Source organism: Trachypithecus francoisi, unplaced genomic scaffold (genome assembly GCF_009764315.1).
Source record: "Trachypithecus francoisi isolate TF-2019V2 unplaced genomic scaffold, Tfra_2.0 Lachesis_group21, whole genome shotgun sequence".
NCBI lineage: Eukaryota > Metazoa > Chordata > Mammalia > Primates > Cercopithecidae > Trachypithecus > Trachypithecus francoisi.
This window is the reverse complement of record NW_022681467.1, coordinates 20764456-20786727: the sequence shown is the minus strand read 5'-3', so window position 1 is coordinate 20786727 and position 22272 is coordinate 20764456. Positions and strand designations below refer to the sequence as shown.

Below are 22272 nucleotides of genomic sequence, written 5' to 3'. Positions count from 1 at the left end.
TATTTCATGCTACTCCTTAGTAAGTATTTGAACATCGACGTCCCAGATTCTTACTAAAACCTCTAATTTGGATATTCTATTAATAAGAGTCTCATTTGGAAAGAGAAGCACATTGGAAAAATGTTCACTCTGTTTCTACTAACCTAGTATTTTATTTTTTTCAGAACAATCCCCGCAGTCTTTGCTTTCAATAAAGACCCCACAGTCAATGCAGTCAACATTGGATCGGCTCATACCATATAAAGGCTGGAAGCTTTATTTCTCTGAAGGTAGGGTTAAAAAAGTGCTAAAAAGCACCATACATCATATTTTCTTAATTTGTCTTTGGATGCTATATCTTGTATTACTGTAAATCACTTACTAACATATACCTGCTTTAATCTTTGTTCACCCAAACAATTAAATGATGTTTATGTTTCAAAAGCATTTTAGACTTTGTATCAGTCAGGAAAGCAGAAACCATACGGATATTTCAAAAAGGGGACTTAATACAAGAAATTGGATACAAAAGTGGAAGACTGAAAGAGTAGAAAGGAAATATTGAGGTAACCCCCCAGAAAGTAGTAACTTGAGGAAGCAGCAACCATCCTTATAGCTAAGAGAAAAAAAGAAGTTCTGAGGTTACCAGAATGTGGGAATTCAAAGGTTGGAGAGGTCACAGCATAGCTGTTATTTTGACTTTTGAGGGGCACCCTACAAACCTATGCTTAGACTTCTGAAGGCTACCTTACAGAGCTATATTCAGACCACTAAGGCAAATGAAGCTGCTTGCCACTGGTAACTGAGGGGGCATGACGCAGTGGCGCTTGGAACTGGAGGCTAGCACTATTGTTATCTTACGCAGCTGCAGAGATGCTGAAAAGAATTGCAAACAATAATAAATTCCTTTGTCTCTTCTTGCCACCTTCTACACTCTAAAGTGCTTTCAACTGGCAGAATTTAAAGAGAATCTGAGACATGTAGGGTACAGATCTGAATTATAGCATCACAGAGCAGAAAGAACTGGGCTTGAAATCAAGGAACAATAACAAATAGAGCTTTGTGTAGAAACACAGGTAAGGAATCTCCCTTTGATAATTAAGAATACCAGTTAACCTACATCGGTCTGTATAGGTGCAGGAAACTGTCTTTTCTGTGCTCTTAAAATACCCATTTGTTTCTTAGGTCTCATAAGTGGGGGGGGGGGGGGGTGTATACTTTTTTTTTTTAATCACTAGATTGTTGAGGTCCAGGACCCCCCCGGCCCCATACCAGGCACTCAGTAGTCATTTTGTGAATAAATAGAATACTTTACAAGTGTTTTCTTTATTGGAAACCTGTTCGTTTTTTTCCTTCAATAGAATCTGTTTCATGAATGATCTTTTGTTCCTTAGGATGTATTAGTCACCGGCACTCACATTGTTCCCCTGGCAGGTAGCTCAGAACACTATAAGTGATTTTTGGACAGTCCTAAAGATGGAGTTCAAGCGGTGCCTTAGCCTTCACCATCTGTACTTCCAAACTACTTTATTGTACTGTTCTTCTGTGAGAGACATATTTGAAAATGTAGAACCTTAGAGTGTAAAAAACAAAAAATGCTTTTCACTTTTGCCACCACGGTCAAGCGTTGTTGGTCTCTCTCCTGATCTCAGGAAAGACTGTGATTGTCTTCAGTTCTGTTTCAGAATAAGAGCTTAGTTTATGTGTCTGGCTTTGACTTTATTGTAATTTTTGGTTTAAGCTTATTGTCTAAATTATTTGAACTCACATGTCCTGTTAGGTGTCAAAGATGCAAAACAAAGTTTCCCAGATAGTAGGGCTTTTAGAGAGAGAAGAGTTTCTGTCTGCATTTCACATTATGCAAACCTAAATTTGTTTTAGAATCTTAAGTTTACCTTCTGTACTAGTTTTTATATGAATGCAATCAAAATACAAAGCAATTAGAAAAAAATCATCTACCATGTATATAGTGCTGCTTTTGTCTCATGAAAAATATGCATGTACATGTGTGATTATAGTGCTAATGCCATATTTGTTGGATTAGTTTACAGCGATAGCTCTCCTTTGATTGAGAAGATTCAAGCATTTGAAAAATTTTTCACAAGGCATATTTATTTGTATGATAAGGTAAGATTCCTCTACAGCAAAGCTGCCAGTCATGTGCCATCTTATCAATGTATTTGAGGTACTTGTGATTATGGTCACAGGCACTGGAGTCAGACGGCGTTGGTTCAGACCTCAGTTCTGCCACTTACTGGCAGTATGGACTTTGATTAAATCAATTACTTCTCTGTGCCTCGGTTTTCTTTCATTTAGAGATAGAGGTATAAATACCTACCTCAAAGAATTGTTAAGAGGCATCAATACATTAATATATTTGAAATATCAGAACCATGCTTGGCACAAAGCTTTTACTTATGTAGTACTTACCATTATCACATATAAACATTGTATGCTTTCTCAAAGTGTATAACAGAATGCTCAGTTAGTGGTAATTGACTACAGAAAAGCAATTATTGTTTTCATACTTTCTATTTTATAGGATGAAATAGAAAGAAAGGGAAGTATTTTGGTGGATTTTAAAGAACTGATAGAAGATGATGAAGTAACTAACTTGATACCAGATACAGCAAATGAACTAAGAGATGCACCTGAGAAAACCTTGGCTTGCATGGGTTTGGCAATACATCAGGTAACTATTTGTCTTATGCATACTTTTTTCTAAACTTTTTTAACGTTTGCACACGCATGCACACCTTGTCTAAGTTTAAAGGAAGATTTTACAGTGACTGTACCTTCTATAAGAGATACTTAGCTTTTACGAAAAGATGTTGGCTAGAACTGACAGGTTGCAATTCCATTCTGAAAGATACCATTCATTCTATATACAACAGCTTACCTAAATGAAATATTTACTTCTAACTCATTTGGATTTGCTTCATCTTGCTAAAGATTGTGCAGAAATTAAACCTTCCTTTCAAGAAGTTATACAGTCTCATAGGGAAGATAAGACAAGGAATCATGGTGTTACAGTTATGAACTTAGAGCAAAAAAGAGCAACCTTAGATTTAGGTTCTGTGGCATGAGGCAAACCACTGAGGGTCCCTGTATGTCAAATGTGAATAACAATTTGTACTGTGCCTACCTGAGTTTTTTTCAGGGTTAGGTAATACAACATATATGAAAACATTTTAAATTTTTAAAATTTTTTAAATTTATTTTTTATTTATTTTTTTGAGATGGAGTCTCACTCTGTTGCCAGGCTGGAGTGCAGTGGCACGATCTTGGCTCACTGCAACCTCTGCCTCCTGGGTTCAAGTGATTCTGTTGCCTCAGCCTCCCAAGTAACTGGGACTACAGGTGCGCACCACCATGCCCAGCTAAGTTTTGGATTTTTAGTAGAGATGGGGTTTCACCATGTTGGCCAGGGATGGTCTCGATCTCTTGACCTTGTGATCCACCCACCTTGGCCTCCCAAAGTGCTAGGATAACAGGCATGAGCCACCGTGCCTGGCCAAAAACATATTTTAGGCTAGCAAGCAGATAAATGCTTCAAGGTAATGTGTAGTAAATCTCAGGACACGCATACACAAAGTGCTGGGGCATTCAGAGGGGCATTTTCCTACCTCTTGCATGTGCTATTCATTCAGCGTAGAATCCCTTTCCCCTCACATAGACAGATTATTTGGGCCTAGCTCAGTTGTCTCTGTAAAACCTTTCTCGTGACCACTTTTCAAAACTTGCATGGTATTTTGTCTGTACATCTTTATGGTCCTTATAACAATTAACAGCTGTATATATGCATCTTATTTTGCCTCTTAGGTTGTCAGCAAACTGCTGTACACAGGTGGTATTAAATGTTTGTTTATTTGTTTATTTATTTTGAAATGGAGTTTTGCTCTTGTTGCCCAGGCTGGAGTGCAATGGTGTCATCTTGGCTCACTGCAACTTCTGCCTCCTGGGTTTAAGCGAATCTCCTGCCTCAGCCTCCCAAGTAGCTGGGATTATAGGCATACACCACCACGCTCAGCTGATTTTTGAATTTTTAGTAGAGATGGGGTTTCACCATGTTGGTCGGGCTCGTCTCAAACTCCTGACCTCAGGTGATCCACCCACTTCGGCCTCCCAAAGTGCTGGGATAACAGATGTGAGCCACTGTGCCCAGCCTGTTTATATTATTTAATGTTAAATGCCAAGGGAGTGAGTATTAGGTATTTTAAAGGTCATTTTTATTTTCTCTGTCTTGACTGATCAGTGAATATAGAGAAATAGGAATGCATTTTTTTTTTTTTAAATTAGAATCAAGAGGTGATTGTTTTGGGGACTGCTATAAGGGCTTTTAATGTTAGGTTTAGTTGGGACAGAAAGTAGCAGACTGGGATGCTGGAGTTTTTCAGTCCAGGGACAGCAAAATCCAAAGTAAAACATCCACTATAAAGTAAGTAGCCATAATTAAATATTAGATTTTTAAAGGGCTGTTAAACTTTTCTGTTTTTATTCTGTTTCTGTCCATAAACTTTATATTCTCTATAAAAATAGAGTTCTGTATAAAGACGATATTTTGTTTTCCAACTTCAGAGTAAATGTCTGTCCTGTTTAGGTATTAACTAAGGACCTTGAAAGGCATGCAGCTGAGTTACAAGCCCAGGAAGGATTGTCTAGTGATGGAGAAACAATGGTAAATGTGCCACATATTCATGCAAGGTGAGGAATTTGATGTATTAAAGTATTACTTAGAATGGGACATTGAAGGCCATTTAAGAATGAGAATCCTCATTTTATAAGAACAGGGAAATCGGTAAAAAGGACATGAGTTCCTTGCCATCTCACTGATCATCACACTGAAGTAAACTCATTGAAAATTATTCAAAGACATCATGACAGATACTTCCTAAATAAGGAAGAAAATGTTGATTTTCTAACCTGCAAATTTTTGTAAACATTGATTTTGGATGTGAACTTATCAAGACCCTGCTGTGTAAGTTTAATAATCCATGTATGGGTTGAGTATTCCTAATCTGAAAATCTGAAATCTGAAATGCTCCAAAATTCAAAACTTTGAGCCCTGACACGACACTGAAAGGAAATGTTCATTGGAGCATTTCAGATTTTTGAATTGGGGATACTCAACTAGTAATATTGCAAATATTTGAAAGTCCAAAAAATCCAAAATACTTCTGGTCCCACGCATTTTGGATAAGGGATATACTCAGTCTGTAATATACAAAGTGGTGTGTATTTTGTTCAATTATTAGGTTTCTGTTAGATACAAGGGAATAAATGAAATTATTTTGTTTTTCTTGAATTCATCCTTAAGATTTTAAATTCATTAGAAGAATTCCTTATAAGGTAATCATCGGAGTTTTGTTTTTCTTTTCCAGAATTTATAGAAGGCAATCTCCTAGCAGTTCTTTAAAAAAAAAACTTAGAAACCCAAAGGTTTTTGAATCTGTAGATTTTCCTTTTGGCATTATTGTTTTCCCTTAAAATTTTTTTTTCTTTTTTCCTTGAGAACAGCCTGTGAGATAAGAAGAAAAAGGAAGATTTAGTGTTGTTTCTTTCTAAGAATGGTTTGGCTGGGCACAGTGGCTCATGCCTGTAATCCCAGCACTGGGAGTCCGAGGCAGGTGGATCACTAGGTCAAGAGATTGAGACTATCTTGGCCAACATAGTGAAACCCCATCTCTACTAAAAATACAAAAATTAGCTGGGTGTGGTGGCACGCAACCGTAGTCACAGCTACTCGGGAGACTGAGGCAGGAGAATCGCTTGAACCCGGGAGGCAGAGGTTGCAGTGAGCCGAGGTTGCACCACTGCACTTCACCCTGGTGACAGAGCGAGACTCTGTCTCGAGAAAACAAAACAAAACAAGAATGGTTTAATTCTTGTGAGATTTCTGATATATCAAGGGGATGATTTGTTTTGAGAATTCCATAGTTGCTCCTAAAAGGAACTTGGAAAATATAAAAAACATCAAGTTTCTGTTCATTACTTCCTGTTTTGTCTTTAGGGTGTACAACTATGAGCCTTTGACACAGCTCAAGAATGTCCGAGCAAATTACTATGGAAAATACATTGCTCTAAGAGGGACAGTGGTTCGTGTCAGTAATATAAAGCCTCTTTGCACCAAGATGGCTTTTCTTTGTGCTGCATGTGGAGAAGTTCAGAGTTTTCCTCTTCCAGATGGAAAATACAGTCTTCCCACAAAGGTAATATGTTCTTGAACTGCTTCTTTATTTATCTTGGTAAAGAAGGCAAATCAGAATACAGAAAACATTTCCCAATGTTCCTGAACACAGAGCTTATTTTTATTTTTTATTTTTTATTTTCTGCTTTTATATTATGAAATACTTCAGGGTAAGAAAAATATAGAAATAAATAAAACATTCCACTAGTCATCACCCCGAATTTACGTTTTTCAGCTCCACATACATTTTTTAATGATATAAAGCATGACTGGCACAATTAGTGTCTGTTTTTTACCCTTTACCTGTACCATTCCCAGGGATGATCATTATCCTGAAGTTATTATAATATGCATCCCTTCCATTCATATTTCTGTTGACTTCTAGATATACACACCAAGTTTTTTTTTTCCCTTCATTTCTTCTACTATTTAGAAGTGATGGGTTTTTAAAAATCTTTATTAGCCTTTATTAAACTAGATTTTAAAACTATGGAAAAGTGCAGAGAATAATGTAATTAACATTTATCTGCTCTATGATTTGGCAAATATTAATATTTTGTTATTTTAGTTTAATTTGTAACAAAAATATGGTTATATAGTTAAAGTTGAAGTCTCTCTGTTCTCCTCAGTTTTATTCCCTTTATTTACTCCCCAGATGCAACCACTATTCTGAAATTGGCATGTGTTCTTCAAGTTTACATTTTTATTCTTGACTATGTATGTAGAGTTCTTTTTTTTTTGTATTGTGTTTACGTAAATGGTATACTGAATGTAACATGCAGCTGTTTTTTTACTTGGTTATTTTGAAGTTCTACCTATTTTAATACATATCGAATTCTTTCATTTTTACTGTTGTGGAGTGTTGCTTTAAATAGCCACTATTCATCCATTTTCCTGGAGGTAGACAATTGTGCTCTTTCCAGTTTTTTATAATTACAAATGATACTACAGAGAACATTCTTGTACATGTCTCCTTAGCAGAGGAACACTAAGTTGTAGGCTGCACTTTTTTTTTTTTTGAGACTTAGTCTTGCTCTGTTGCCCGGGCTGGAGTGCAGTGGTGCGATCTTGGCTCACCACAACCTCCACCTCCTGGGTTCAAGCAGTTTTACCTCAGCCTCCTGCGTAGCTGGGACTACAGGCACACACCACCATGCCTGGCTAATTTTTGTACTTTTAGTAGAAACGGGGTTTCACTATGTTGGCCAGGCTGGTCTCAAACTCCTGACCTCATGATCCGCCTGCCTCAGCCTCCCAAAGTGCTGGGATTGGCTGGCTGTACTTATTTTTAACTGTATTAGGTATTACCAAATTACTTTCCAGAGTATTGTTCCCAGCTTAAATCCCTGCTGGTAGTGTTAAGCAGTTACCATTTCTCCATATTTTCAGTAACACTTGGTATTGTTAGACTTGTACATTTTTGACAGTTTGGTAGGTGTAAATAATACTGCATTTATAATGTGAATTTTTCTGATTTCTGTTGTGGTTGAGCATCTTTTCATATCTTTACTGGCCATTCAGTTTCTTTCTTTATTGAATTTTCTATTTATATCTAATGTTCATTTTCCTGTTTATTGGTGTATTCTTTAATTTTGTTTTTTAGAGATGGGGTCTCATTCTGTTGCCCAGGCTGGAGTGTAGTGACATGATCATAGCTCATTGCAACCTTGAACTCCTGGGCTCAAGTGATCCTCCCATCTCAGCTTCCCAAGTAGTTGAGACTACAGGTGCCAGCCCCTGTGCCTGGTTCTATTAGTTTATTGATAGGAGTTCTTTATACATTCTAGATACTAATTATTGTTGATTATGTACAGTAGATATTTTCTGCCTGTCTTTGGTTTGGCTTTTAACTTTGTAGGTTTTTTTGTTGTACAGTTTTACATTTTGACATGATCAAATTGTTGTCTTTTCCTCTGTAACTTGTACATTTTATGCCCTGCTTAAGAAGCCATTCTTCAGCTGGACATGGTGGCTCACGCCTGTAATCCCAGCACTTTGGGAGGCCGAGGCGGGCAGATCACCTGAGGTCGGGAGTTTGAGACCAGCCTGACCAACATGGAGAAACCCTATCTCTACTAAAAATACAAAATTAGCCAGGCGTGGTGGCGCGTGTCTGTAATCCCAGCTACTTGGGAGGCTGAGGCAGGAGACTTACTTGAACCCGGGAGGTGGAGGTTGCAGTGAGCCGAGATCGCGCCATTGCACTCCAGCCTGGGCAACGAGCGAAACTCCGCCTCAAAAAATAAATAAATAAATAAATAAATAAATAAGCCCTTTTCACTCAAGCATTATAAACATATTTCCTACATTTGGTTCTAATAATCCTAAGTTTTGTTTTTTATCTTTAGATCTTTTGTCCATCTGGAATTTAAGGCGTTGGTGAATGGCATAAAACTAGGAATTTAAGCTGGTCATGGTGGCATGTGCCTGTAGTCCCAACTACTCAGTAGTCTGAGGCAGGAGGATCGCTTAAGGCCTGGAGTTTGAGACTAGCCTGTGCAGCATAGTGAAACCCCCATCTCTTAAAAAAACAAACTAGTGATCTAATTTTTAGGTGAAAAGCTATTTATCCTGACACCATTTATTAATGAAGCCCTCATTACCATGAATGTATAATGTTTTCTCGGTGGTACCCAGAGTCATCTTTATCACCATTGGGCTTTCATAAATTTAACATTTGCTACGTTTTTGCTCATGTAAAGGGTTGAATCCTTAGTGAGGTAAATAATCCCTTGAAGAATTAAAAATGGAAACGTAAGATGTTTGAAATTCCTAAGGCTTCTTTCTCTTACTGGAAGAAGAGGGTATGTGAGATTCAGCTATTGGTTCTGAATAATCAGTGCTGTTGACAGATGGGTTTCATCTGGTGTTTGTCTTGGCTTAAGGTTCAAGGTACAGCCTTGAGCTCAGACGCCAGAATTTAAATCCTGGTTTAAACCAGGTATTTTCTTCCTTTTATTTTGAAGACAGGCTCTCACTCTGTCACCCAGGCTGGAGTACAGTAACATGAATACAGCCCACTGCAGCCTCGACCTCCTTAAATTAGATATTTTCTAGACAGTATTTGTACAGGATATTTTCATGCCCTCTAATAAAGTAGGTAGTAGCATTGACTCATGAGTGATGTCATGATGAGGTCCTTCATTTGTCTGAACTCTAGGGATTTGAAGTGACAGAAAGATGGCTGTTTCAGTTGATCTCTATTCCAGCCACTATTGCTGCATAACACATCACCCCAAAACTCAGTGGCTGAAAATAAAGCCAATCATTTTATTCTTATGATTTCTGTGGGTCAGGAGTTTGGAAGAACTACTCAACTGGCTAGTTCTAGCTCCAGGCCTCTCATGGAGTTGTAGTCAGATCGTGGCTGGAGTACAGCCGGGTGGCTGGGGACTGGCCAGGCATCCTCTTCTCCATGTGGCTGGGTAGGCTAGTTTGGGCTTGCACACAGTATAGCAGCTCAGGGTGCTCAGTCTGCTTACGTGGCTGCTGACAGCTTCGAGGCAAGAAGTCCAGTTGGTAGGCAGAAATGGCCTTGCCTTTTGTGAGCTAATCTCAGAAATTGTGCAACGTCACTCTGTCACATTCTGTTGGTTACAAAGTGAGTCACAAACCTTCTCAAATTCCAGGAGAAGGAATTAGCCTCCGTTCCTTAATGGAGGAGTAGCAAGGTTCTAAAAAGGTTGAAGAGAAATATTGTCGCAATCATATTTGGCAAATACAGTCTGCCACAGTCTGAATTTATAAATGCTTCTTGAGATGCAAACACCAAACAAGTGCCTGTTTGGTATAATAAGTATTACACTATACAGAAAGTGCAAAAGGAGCCTAGATGAGAAAGCTGGGGATTAAAGAAAACTCTGGAAAGCCTTTTGAAAAGGAGAGGATTGGCACTGGGCATGTGGGACAGAATGAGAGGGGCCATTCAAGGAGCGAGAAGTGGCGTGAGCACAGAGGAAGCAGTAAGTGCTTCATGGGGGAGGCAAGGAAAGCACCTTGCATACCCATAGCAGGATAAGAACAGTAAGTGAGAAGGATCAGTTGGAAAGTGCCTCAAAAACTCTTGATATTAAATTGTTGCAGGAGAAAATAGTCCTTGGATTTTGCTTTACTAGCATCCTGAGACCAACTTTTAAAACAATATTAAATGAAATGTTTTAACTGAATTTTCCTGAGGTGTGATTATAGTTTATCAAAATCTGAATGTGAATTACTTTTGTTTCATTCAGTGTCCTGTGCCTGCATGTCGAGGCAGGTCATTTACTGCTCTCCGCAGCTCTCCTCTCACAGTTACAATGGACTGGCAGTCAATCAAGTAAGCAATCAGACTGTTATATAAAAGGCAGGCTTTAGATGTCACATTGTTAAGTAAATCCTTAATTTTGCTATATTATATTGTACGTTTTATCTAAACAATGACAGTGTATAATAGTGTATAGTAGACAGTTTATTTGATGAAGAGTTTGTATGTTAAAATAATTGTCTTTTTTGTTTTTTTAAGAAGGAGTCTTGCTCTGTCCCCCAGGCTGCAGTGCAGTGGCACGATCTTGGCTCACTGCAAGCTCCACCTCCTGGGTTCACACCGTTCTCCTGCCTCAGCTTCCCCAGTAGCTGGGACTACAGGTGCCCGCCACCACACCTGGCTAATTTTTTGTATTTTTAGTAGAGATTTAGTTTAGAGGTTTCACCATGTTAGCCAGGATGGTCTTGATCTCCTGACCTTGTGATCCGTCCGCCTCAGCCTCCCAAAGTGCTGGGATTACAGGCATGAGCCACCAGTCCTGGCTGAAATAATTGTCTTTATTTGAAATTTATTGTCTGTCAGATTTCAGAAAGGATTCATTATGCAAATATTATGTCCTACTGAGAAATAGTTGATTTTATATCTCAATTATGTGATTAATTGAACTGGATATAGGCCATAAGCAAAGTTGTATGATTCATTCCATAATAAGCTGTGATAGAAATAATATTGTTTTGAAGTTTTCAGATAAAGACTTCCTTTGAAATGACATGTTTCATTTTATGTTCTGAATGTTGCAATGGGGCATTTTACTATAGGTTTTTTTCAATAGCTTTTTTTATTTTTGCAAGTCACAGTTTTGTGTATGTATTTTTCATCCCGTAATTGATTCCGTTTTTTCTAGCTGTAGACCTATAGCTCATCCCTAAATATAAAATAATGAATGGTTTTGAAGTCAGTGCTCTCTAGGAAACCTGGCTGAAATGAGATGGTCCTAAAAACTAAGAACCTAGGGAAAAGATAAGATGGTCTGCTACTAACTGCTTCACCCCCTTCTTCCCTAAAAAATTAAGACCAACTTGTGTAATAATTGTACTATAGTGAGATCTTTACAAACACCTCGTTTTATAAGAGGAAATGTTTAAGACATCTTGAGTATGATCGTGTAGCCTATGAGTATAGTAGAGCCTGATTTCCAACCCAGTCTGTGGGACTTTTACCACTAAGAGGGACAAAGGGTTAGTCTGGAGGTAGTGAGTTATTTCCATTGATTATTCACAGTATTCACAGTCACTTACAGATCAAACTCCTTGTTCTACTCTTTCCTTCCTTCTCACTGCTGCACGTGACTTATCTTTAAAAAGTGGGTCTGTGGGGGTGAATTGATGGTGAAGTGGAGAGTGAACTTGGAGCAGGGTTTGAAGTTGTGCAGGTTGGGTGGATGCCAGCACCTGGCCCATGACCTGAAAAACATTGAGAGGTAATCTAGATGTATGATGAATGTATTCCAAAGTTATTATTTTAATGTTCAATGATTGTACTTACATTAATTATTAAGTAAAAAATGCTTTAATGTAATAACATGTACATGTTTTTAAAAATTCCGTGTGGAAAGGCACAGTCTCCACAACTTGCTGTTACATTATACATAACTTTAGATACCATTCTTGCATGTCTTTCATCCTTCGCTTTACTGCATTCATTCTGTGTGAGCTGAGGACTTTAGAAATATACTTGTTCTTTTATCTTCCACTTCTAGACTTTGTCAGTTTTGACATTACTTTAAATTGTCAAGGTTTACCTTTTGTCTTCTAATTATAATTGTCTTCCAGACTTTATTTATAGATCATGTCTAACAACAACAATAAACAGGCATTTGCATTTTTTTTTTTTTTTTTGAGATGGAGTCTCGCTCTGTTGCCCAGGCTGGAGTGCAGTGGCCGGATCTCAGCTCACTGCAAGCTCTGCCTCCCAGGTTAACACCATTCTCCTGCCTCAGCCTCCCGAGTAGCTGGGACTACAGGTGCCCGCCACCTTGCCTGGCTAGTTTTTTGTATTATTTTAGTAGAGATGAGGTTTCACCGTGTTAGCCAGGATCTCGATCTCCTGACCTCGTGATCCGCCCGTCTCGGCCTCCCAAAGTGCTGGGATTACAGGCTTGAGCCACTGCGCCCGGCCGGCATTTGCATTTTTATGTTAATAAAAATGCCCGATATGGCATTCCCCCAGATAAATAATATGAGCTTCTGACTTCTCCCACCATCTTTTCTACTCCTACTTGCGTCCTCAGTAGTCGAAGCCGGTGCTGGAACTAGCTGTACAGTTAACCCTTTAGCGAGAAACCTAGCACATGCAGAAGCCTTTGTGGATCTGACCATCTTCACGCTCCACTTGGCAGGTGTCTCTTCCATTTTAGGGGCCAATAACTTTATTACCACAATAATTAACATAAAACCTCCAGTTTTGTCCCAATATTGAACACCCCTTTTCGTCTGATAAGTCCTCATTACGGCGGTCCTTCTACTCCTTTCCCTTGCCATTTTATTAACATAAAAATGTAAATATAGCTCAACAAAAAACCAAGTGAAGTGATCAAATGCCAAGCAAAGGAGATGTAATTTATGTCACTGGGTTTTGTAGTTTTGTTTTGTTGGTTTTTACCCCTTAAATGAAAATAGCCCAAGCATCAAATTGTCTTTTCTTATACTCTGCTAGTTATTTGGAGTTATCCCACATTTTAGTGTGCATCATATTTGGACTGTAACTTTGTTGTTTAGTACTTTATTTTTCCTAAGGTTTCTAAGTGCTGGTTTTACTTCTTAGAGTATGCCTGTACCATTTCACCATAATTTACCATTCTCTCTTAAATATACTATGGAATACATGGAATCCACCTTTTATTCTTAAAAAACAAAAACAAAAAAACACACCTTCCTTCTGCTTGAGTCTGGATCAGAGTAGTTCTCCAGACCTGCATTCCTGCTTCATCCTGGGATGTTGCTTCATTGCACATTTTGTTTTTCTAAGGAGTATTCTCAAGTAAATTTTCAGAAAGTGTACATGACAGATAAAAAGTTCTAAGCCCTTGCATGTCTGGAAATGTCTTTATTTGGATCTTAGTCTGGCTAAGAGTTTGCCAGCTATTGAAGTCTATTTGGTTTTAATTTTCTCTGCTGTTTATGAGAGGTCTGGTGCTGGTCTGATTCTCATTCCTTAGAGGACTGGACTTTTCCTCTTCTTTGTAACCATTTTATCTGTCATTCTCTGAAACAGTGAAAGTGTATCTAGTTGTCTCTATCCTGCTTGATTGGCAAGGTCTTTTGTCTTCAACTCTAGAATATCTGACTGTTTTCTCAGCTTCCTATCAGAGGCAGTCCTTGAATTATTCATTTGTTTTAACTTTTTCCTCATTCTTTCATTTTCTTTGTGCTGTTTTCTAGATTTCTTTGGCTTTTTCTTATATCTTCTCTACAAATGTTTGATTTTTATATACATACTTTAAATTTTCTTGATTTCATACTTGTATTCCCATAGTTCCCTTTTTATAGCGGCTTATTCCTGTTTTATGATGGCAATATTTTCTCAAAACTCTTAGGCAGTTTTTTGTTTTTAATGCTCCTAAATTATTGCCATTTAGTTTTCAAATGTCTGATGAGGAATGAGAAAGTATTTGAAGTAGGTAGGATAGGTTTCCTTTGCAATTTTTGAGGCAGTAGTTTTTTCTCACAAGACTTCACCTCTGAATACAAAGATAGGGGTTTGGGCTGTCAGATTTTGCTTTATGAATGTGTTTTTGAATTGGAATTGGGTTTCTCAAATGGTAGAATGAAGAGTCTTTGTTCTGAAGCTCTGATATTCTCACTGCACACTTTAGCTCCCTTCACAGAGGAGATGGGTTTGTTTCCTTAGAACAGTGCTCTGGTTTTTGCCAGATGATAAAGTACTCGTTCTTCCCCTACCCACTGTCCACTCACCTTCTCCAAAAATTCTCAACAACTATTCCATGACTTGTCTTTCAGTTGATAACCCTGTTTTCTTCCAGCCATCCACTCCTGCTCTCCATTCCTGCCACATCCAACTTGGAAGCTCCTCTGGGGCTCTGCTAAGAACATTGGGTCCCACTTTTCTTGTACACTTGTAGCTTTTGCCTGTGTGTATTCCGGACTTCATTTTGTTTTATCCGTCAGTACTTTACCATTTGCTGTTTTCAAAAATTTCATTAATATCTCATTTGCTGATGATACCTCTACATACCCCCAAATTTTTAGTGACTCATTTTGATGGACATTTTGGAGGGAGGCTAGGCAAATACATACGCTCATTCTGCTATCTTGAATTGGAAACTGCTGAAGTAATTTTAGATACACCATTAAACTGTTAATAAACAAATCTGCCTTTATCTTGCTCAGCATCATGTGAACCCTGAATAGTTAATATCTTGCAGAAACCATCCAAAGTAAGTATTCTAACTGAAAACTATTTAAACTTTTTAGAATTCAGGAGTTGATGTCTGATGATCAGAGAGAAGCAGGTCGGATTCCACGAACAATAGAATGTGAGCTTGTTCACGATCTTGTGGATAGCTGTGTCCCCGGAGACACAGTGACTGTTACTGGAATTGTCAAAGTCTCAAATGCGGAAGAAGGTATGGTACAACTCTTTTCATTATTTGTCTCTTAATAATGATTTGTCAACATTCATCTTTTCTAAGATGCTCCTGAATCTCAAATAATTTGAGGAATTTCTTGTTGCTTACACAAGATGAAACTTCCCTTTAAAAAAAATCATTCATTTGTAGCTCACTATGACTTTGTTTTATATTCTAGTTGAGTCATTGTAGGGAAAATGAAAATACCAACTATTGTATTTAAAACTTTTAATTTACAGGTTCTCGAAATAAGAATGACAAGTGTATGTTCCTTTTGTACATTGAAGCAAATTCTATTAGTAATAGCAAAGGACAGAAAACAAAAAGTTCTGAGGATGGGTGTAAGCATGGAATGTTGATGGAGTTCTCACTTAAAGACCTTTATGCCATCCAAGAGATTCAAGCTGAAGAAAACCTGTTTAAACTCATTGTCAAGTATGTATGCTGTCATTTGAAATTTTACTACATAGATGCATGTTGGGGGTTCTCTTGGCTACAGGTAACAAAAAACTAGTCAAAACGGTTGGCAAACTACAGTCTGTGTACCAAATTCAGTGCACCATCCACTTGAGTGTGGCCTATGAACTAAGAATGGTTTTTATATTTTTTAATGGTTGAAAAAATTTAAAAGAATATTTCACAACACATGAACTTATATGAAATTCAGATTTCATCCGGATGAGCCGGATGTGGTGGCTCATGCCTGTAATCCCAGCACTTTGGGAGGCCGAGGCGGGCGGATCACTTGAGGCCAGGAGTTTGAGACCAGCCTGGCCAACATGGTGAAACCCTGTCTTTACTAAAAATACAAAAATTGGCCAGGCTTGGTGGCAGGCGCCTGTAATCCCAGCTACTTGAGAGACTGAAGCAGGAGAATCACTTGAACCTGGGAGATGGAGACTGCAGTGAGCCAAGATCGCACCATTGCACTTCAGCCTGGGCAACACGAGTGAAACTCTGTCTTTTAAAAAAAAGGAAAATCAGATTTCAGTGTCCATAAATAAAGTTTTATTGGAACACAACCACACTTATTCATTTACATAGTGTGCTGCTTTTGTGCTCCAGTGGCAGAGTTGAATAGTTGTGACAGAGAACATGTAGCTATGGCTCACATATTTTTGCTTTGTCCTTTTATAGAAAGAATTTGCTGATCTCTAGTTTAAACAATACGGAGTATTTACTATCTTACACAAAAAGTTTGTTGCTCAACAGAAGAGTGAGGGGACAGTGAATTCAAAGCCATTTCAATTAGTTCTATGTAGGGTGTTGTTCATAAAGATTCAAATAGAAGTAATATATATTCAATAAATATTTGATAATTTTATTTCCATGCTATTGCCATGCTGTGGAGAAGAAGCAAAGTATAGGCATTTTTTGCGTTAGTGGTTAAGAGCTTTTCTTTGGAGACAAACCTAAGTTAGACTCCTGCTTTGGGCATTTACTTCCAGTGTGATCTGGGACACATTATTTAATTTCCCCTTTATTTGTATCACCTTAAAATGGAAATAGTAAGACTTACCTCAGAAGATTGTTCTCAAGGTTAAGTGGGATTTTATAATGTACTTAATTACTGCAGCATACTGTTACTTTTGATAATTTTTTGACAATTGTGGGGTAATTTTGAAGAAATAGGAGAAAATGAGAGAGACTGAATAATAGATATATCTTTTTTTTTTTTTTTTTTTTTTTTTTTTTTTGAGACAGAGTCTGGCTCTGCCGCCCAGGCTGGAGTGCAGTGGCGGATCTCAGCTCACTGCAAGCTCCGCCTCCCAGGTTCACGCCATTCTCCTGCCTCAGCCTCCCCAGTAACTGGGACTACAGGCGCCCGCCACCTCGCCCGGCTAATTTTTTTGTATTTTTTAGTCGAGACGGGGTTTCACCGTGTTAGCCAGGATGGTCTCGATCTCCTGACCTCGTGATCCGCCGTCTCGGCCTCCCAAAGTGCTGGGATTACAGGCTTGAGCCACCGCGCCCGGCCAATAGATATATCTAAGAGAGGTGAAGAACTGAGAACGTTTTGAAATGCATTGTATTATAAAAAGTGATCTTAGCCAGGCACGGTGGCTCACGCCTGTAATCCCAGCACTTTGGTAGGCTGAGGCAGGTGGATCACCTGAGGTCAGGAGTTTGAGACCAACCGGACCAATATGGTGAAACCTTGTCTCTACTGAAAATGGAAAAATTAGCTGGGCATGATGGTGGGCACCTGTAATCCTAGCTTCTTGGGAGGCTGAGACAGAAGAATCTCTTGAACCTGAGAGGTGGAGGTTGCAGTGATCTGAGATCGTGCCACTGCACTCCAGCCTAGTGACAGAGCAAGACTCTGTCTCATAAAATAAAATAAAATTAAATTAAATTAAATTAAAAAATAGTGATTTTGTCATGCTTTGCTGTTCAGTAGGCTCAGGTCTGTAAGAGGAGTTGGTGCTTTTTCTGGCTTTAATATGTTAATTAGCTGACTGAGTAAAGAATAGTGCTCCACAGGGGTTTTTTGTCCCTAAATCCTACTTCCCTCTGAATAAATAACCATCCAGACCCACCCTGGAAGAGAGGCTGCTCTAATCTAGGGTTGCTGGGGTAGTCTGGGAGTGAGTCCTTTGAGCAGGTGGCCGAGGAAGCAACCTGGTTGAGAATCCAAACATCTTTGGTTCCTCTTAACGGTTTTAATTAAATTAAAACTGAACGTTTTTAATGGTCCCTCTTCTCCCATATTTATAGAAAGGTATGGAAAACTTTAGTTTTCTTCCCACAGTTTGCTTCCCCCCACCATGTTTGTGACTGCAACATCAAAACTAGAATTTTTCGTGGTCCTCCATTATCAGTCTAGCAGAGATTGGCAAACTAGGCAGGCTGCCTGTTTTTGTAAGTCAAGTTTTATTAAAATACAGCCCCACCCTATTTACTTACATTACTGTTCATAGTTGCTTGCACGTTACAAGTTGAGTAGTTGTGACTGAGACAGTATAGCCTGCGAAGCTGAAAATACTTGCTTCCTGGTCCTTTAAGAAAAAGTTTGTCAACCCAGCCTAGGTGACAGTGGAAGTTTATGTTTTAGTTTACATTCCTTCAGAAGCAATGATTTGGGTCAACATAGTTTACTTGGGAGGTGATTCTGGAGTTACTGGTAGGGAAATGGGGAAGTGATTGCAGCCAGTGTAGGTGCCTTAACGAACAGGTGACCCACTAGCATCTGGGACATAATCCTCCTGGGCCAGTGGAACACTCCACTGTGGAAAGCCAGCATCAGTATTTTTCCATTTAAGGGCCTACATTTGGGACTGCCCCCAGGAGTATTAAACACCTCAGCACTTCTGGCCTGTCCATCCTGCCTGCTGATGATGCTTGTGTGGCCATAGAAAGGTCTTTGGCAGACGGGTGCAGGTGCCAGCAGGAAGTCAGAACATACTGAACAGTGAGTGCCAAGGGGATACGAGCACACCACCACCTCCTTCTGTGTTTACATATATTAAAAGGGAATAAAGACTCACATTTTACTCCTGATTTTCTCTCCCACCCTATTTTTGTTTGTTCCTTGTTTATTAAATTGACAAATATAAATGTACTGCTTTATACTCTTTTTCTTTTTTAAATTTTTTTTTATAGACAGGGTCTTGCTGTGTTGCCTAGGCTGGATTGCAGTGGCACAATCATAGCTCACTGTAGCTTCAAACTCCTGGCCTCAAGTTATTCTCCCACTTCAGCCTCACAAGTAGCTGGGACTAAAGGTGTGTGCCACCACACCTGGCTCATTTTTAAATTTTTTTTGTAGATATTGGGGTCTCACTTTGTTGCACAGGCTAGTTTTGCACTTTTGGGCTGAAGCAATCCTCCCACTTTGGCCTCCCAGAGTGCATGCTGGGATTACAGGCATGAACCTGTAAACCAAAAATAAAATTCTAAGGCCCCCCACCCATTTCAGCAGACTTCCTCCTCAGCCAGGGCTCTTAAGGTATAACCTGAAAGACTGATTCAGACCACAAAGGGAAGTGGGGGTCAGACATGCCTTATACCTCTCTGGCATTAACATCAACACAGATTTTAAGTCTGATAAGAAACATTTTATAGCCTGTTCTCTCTCCAACCTGCTAGCTAAAAGCTTCATCTGCGTGATAAAACTTTGGTCTCTACAACCTCTTGCAACTTAAACATTCCTTTCTGTTGATCCCAGGTCTTTAGACAAACTCAACCAATTGTCAACCAGAAAATGTTTAGATTTACCTGTAGCCTAGAGGCCCATGCTTTGAGTTATCCCACCTTTCTGGACTTTCTGGTTCTACAAATCACTGCACCCGGCCTCATTTTCTTATTTAATTTGACCTTTTGACTTGAACTGTATAAAAGGAAATTTTATCGCATCTTACACTATTGTATACTGAGTTCACTTCTTAGTCTCCTGTCAATGTCTTGGCTTCACAGTCTCAAGATGTCTATTCACATAAAATACAATATAATCCTGTATCCTAAAATGGAAGACCATGATTGTGATGCATTTTAAGGCCAGTTGTACAAGAAGAGCAACATTATATTTGGTTGCTTTAAGATGCTTTGCAAGTATCCTCTTTGCCTTATACAGGCAGTTTTTTAAAACATTCTAACCTTTATAGATTAACCAAGAATTTTGAGAAATTTACTGTAAGAATAAAATTTGAGTTGAGGGGATGTAAATTTTTTACATTTGTCTTTGTTGATATTAAGCAAGTTAAACAAATTGTAAAGACGATCTAATGGATCAATGAAGTATAAATTAGAATTTATAAGTTGTGTTCTGTTTTTCAGCTCACTTTGCCCTGTCATTTTTGGTCATGAAGTAAGTATTTTACTTCGTCTTTACTCAAAAAGTATATAAAGTTAGCAAAAATAACATATAAAGACTTTCCAGAAAGTAGCAAATTTCTATTGGCCAGTTATTTATATTTTAATATGAATATTTGTAAATTAATGATATGGGAGGCAAGTAAACTATAGCTCCTTTATTTTTATTTATTTTTATTTTTTGAGACAGGGTTTCGCTTTGTGACCCAGGCTAGAGTGTGATGGCGCAGTCGTGGCTCACTGCAGCCTCGAGCTTTGGGGCTCAGGTCATCCTCCTGACCTCAGCCTCCTTAGTAGCTGGGACTACAGGCATCCTCCACCATGTGCAGCTACTTTTTTTGTATTTTTTGTAGAGATGGGGTTTTGCCATGTTGCCCAGGCTGGTCTCTTAAGTTCTGGCCTCAAGTGATCCACCCAATGTAGCCTCCAAAGTGCTAGGATTATAGGTGTCAGCTGTATAGCTCCTTTTAAGAAAAAACTTTTACCAACTAGAGTAAATATAAATGGACTTTTATTTTATTTATTTATTTATTTTGAGACGGAGTCTTGCTCTGTCGCCCAGGCTGGAGTGCAGTGGTGCGATCTCGGCTCACTGCAACCTCCATCTCCCACGTTCAAACAGTTCTCCCACCTCAGCCTGCTGAGTAGCTAGGACTACAGGCACGTGCCACCACACCCAGCTACTTTTGGTAAGAAATGGGCTTTTAAAGTGACTAGACACTGCCAGTATTAAAGCAGAAAAAAAAATATTTCTCATTTTTGTGGAATGGATTTATTTGCCTTGCAAGGTAGGTCTTAGTAATTTCTAAGATACCTCTCTGATTTTGTATGCTTTCAAGTTTTTACTTTTTAATCATTTACATGATAGAAGTTTGTTTTTAGACTTCCTTTTCTTAGAAAAAAATTAACATTCAATCAGACTTTTAAAGCAATCCCCCAACAAATCAATGTTATAGAAGGAGGAATACCCCCTTTAGTAGTCATCTTTATGTTTTCCTTACTTTTGTTTTTTGTTCTTTTTTCGCACTTGAGCTTGTTAAAGCAGGTTTGGCATTAGCACTCTTTGGAGGAAGCCAGAAATATGCAGATGACAAAAACAGAATTCCAATTCGAGGAGACCCACACATCCTTGTTGTTGGAGATCCAGGCCTAGGAAAAAGTCAGATGCTACAGGTAGAAAATCAGTCATTTAGTGTTTGTTCTTTTCCTTGTAAAATGCATTAATAATTCACAAGTGAATTTTCTCAAAGCGTGTACTGTGTGTTCCAGAGGACATGGTTAGGTGGCATAAGTGAATTGGAGTTTGTGTGAGTAATATGTAACTTATATCTGACCATATTTTTGAATTGAGCCAGTCTTCTGTTATATAGGCTGTACAAACATCCTGGTCTGTTGAGACATCAACTATTAGGAAATATTAACCATTTCTCTAACCATAGTTTTGCTAGTCTTTGTCGTTGTTATGTGACCTCACCTATGAACAGAATAGTTCAAGGGAGTTAAAACAGGGTCACCTATTCTCCCTCGTACCAGTACATAAACACTGTATAGGGCTTTAAAAACAGTCTGCTAAGGCAACTTTGTTTTTTTTTTTTTTTTTTTTTTGGAGACAGAGTCACACTCTGTTGCCCAGGCTGGAGTGCAGTGGTGTGATCTGGGCTCACTGCAACCTCTACCTCCCACTTTTAAGCAATCCCTGTGCCACAGCCTCCTGCGTAGCTGGGATTATAGGTGTCCACCACCACACCCAGCTAATTTTTGTATTTTCAGAAGAGACGAGGTTTTGCTCTGTTGGCCAGGCTGGTCTTGAATTCCTGGCCTCAAGTGATCCACCCACCTCAACCTCCCAAAGTGCTGGGATTATAGGTGTGAGCCACCACGCCCAGCCCAAAGCAAGGCAACTGCTGTGACCAGTCATTTATAGATCCCCAAGAAGATTCTGCCTCTGCCAGTCAGAACCTAGTGGTTTTCCTTTCCTGGGTTTTATGATGGCTCTAGAAGGTGCTGCTTATTGGTATGCTTGTAGTTTCCTTAAAGTGGCGCCCGGTAAGCCAGCCGTAATGTGCTTTGTACTTTTATTTTTTTGAGACAAGGGCTCCCTCTTTTGCCCAGACTGAAGTGCAGTGGCATAGTTTTGCTTACCGCAGCCTCCACCTTGGGCTTAGGCAATCCTTCCAACTCAGCCTCTCAAGTAGCTGGGACTACAGGCATGCGCCACCATGCCTGGCTAATGCTTTTTTTGTAGAGATGGGGTTTTGCCATGTTGCCCAGGCTGGTCTTGAACTCCTGGGCTCAAGCAGATCCGCCTGCCTCATCCTTCCAAAGTGCTGGGATTACAGGTGTGAGCCACTGCACTCAGCCAGTGTACTTTCTAAAAATGCATGTGACCCCCTTCTTCACTCG

The 22272-nt window shown here is 39.0% G+C and overlaps 1 protein-coding gene across 2 annotated transcripts in view; it reads left to right on the top strand.

Annotated features, from left to right (window-relative positions):
- The window catches only part of MCM8 (minichromosome maintenance 8 homologous recombination repair factor), a 44420-nt gene that overhangs the window by 1637 nt on the left and 20511 nt on the right, over positions 1–22272 (top strand). For both annotated transcript variants that reach the window (XM_033185656.1, XM_033185657.1), the window contains exons 3-12: positions 165–269; positions 2024–2106; positions 2522–2671; positions 4580–4683; positions 5990–6188; positions 10396–10481; positions 14903–15054; positions 15297–15492; positions 19834–19864; positions 20902–21042. In XM_033185656.1, coding sequence (XP_033041547.1) covers positions 165–269; positions 2024–2106; positions 2522–2671; positions 4580–4683; positions 5990–6188; positions 10396–10481; positions 14903–15054; positions 15297–15492; positions 19834–19864; positions 20902–21042 — 1247 coding nt within the window. The remainder of the gene's footprint in view (positions 1–164; positions 270–2023; positions 2107–2521; positions 2672–4579; positions 4684–5989; positions 6189–10395; positions 10482–14902; positions 15055–15296; positions 15493–19833; positions 19865–20901; positions 21043–22272) is intronic.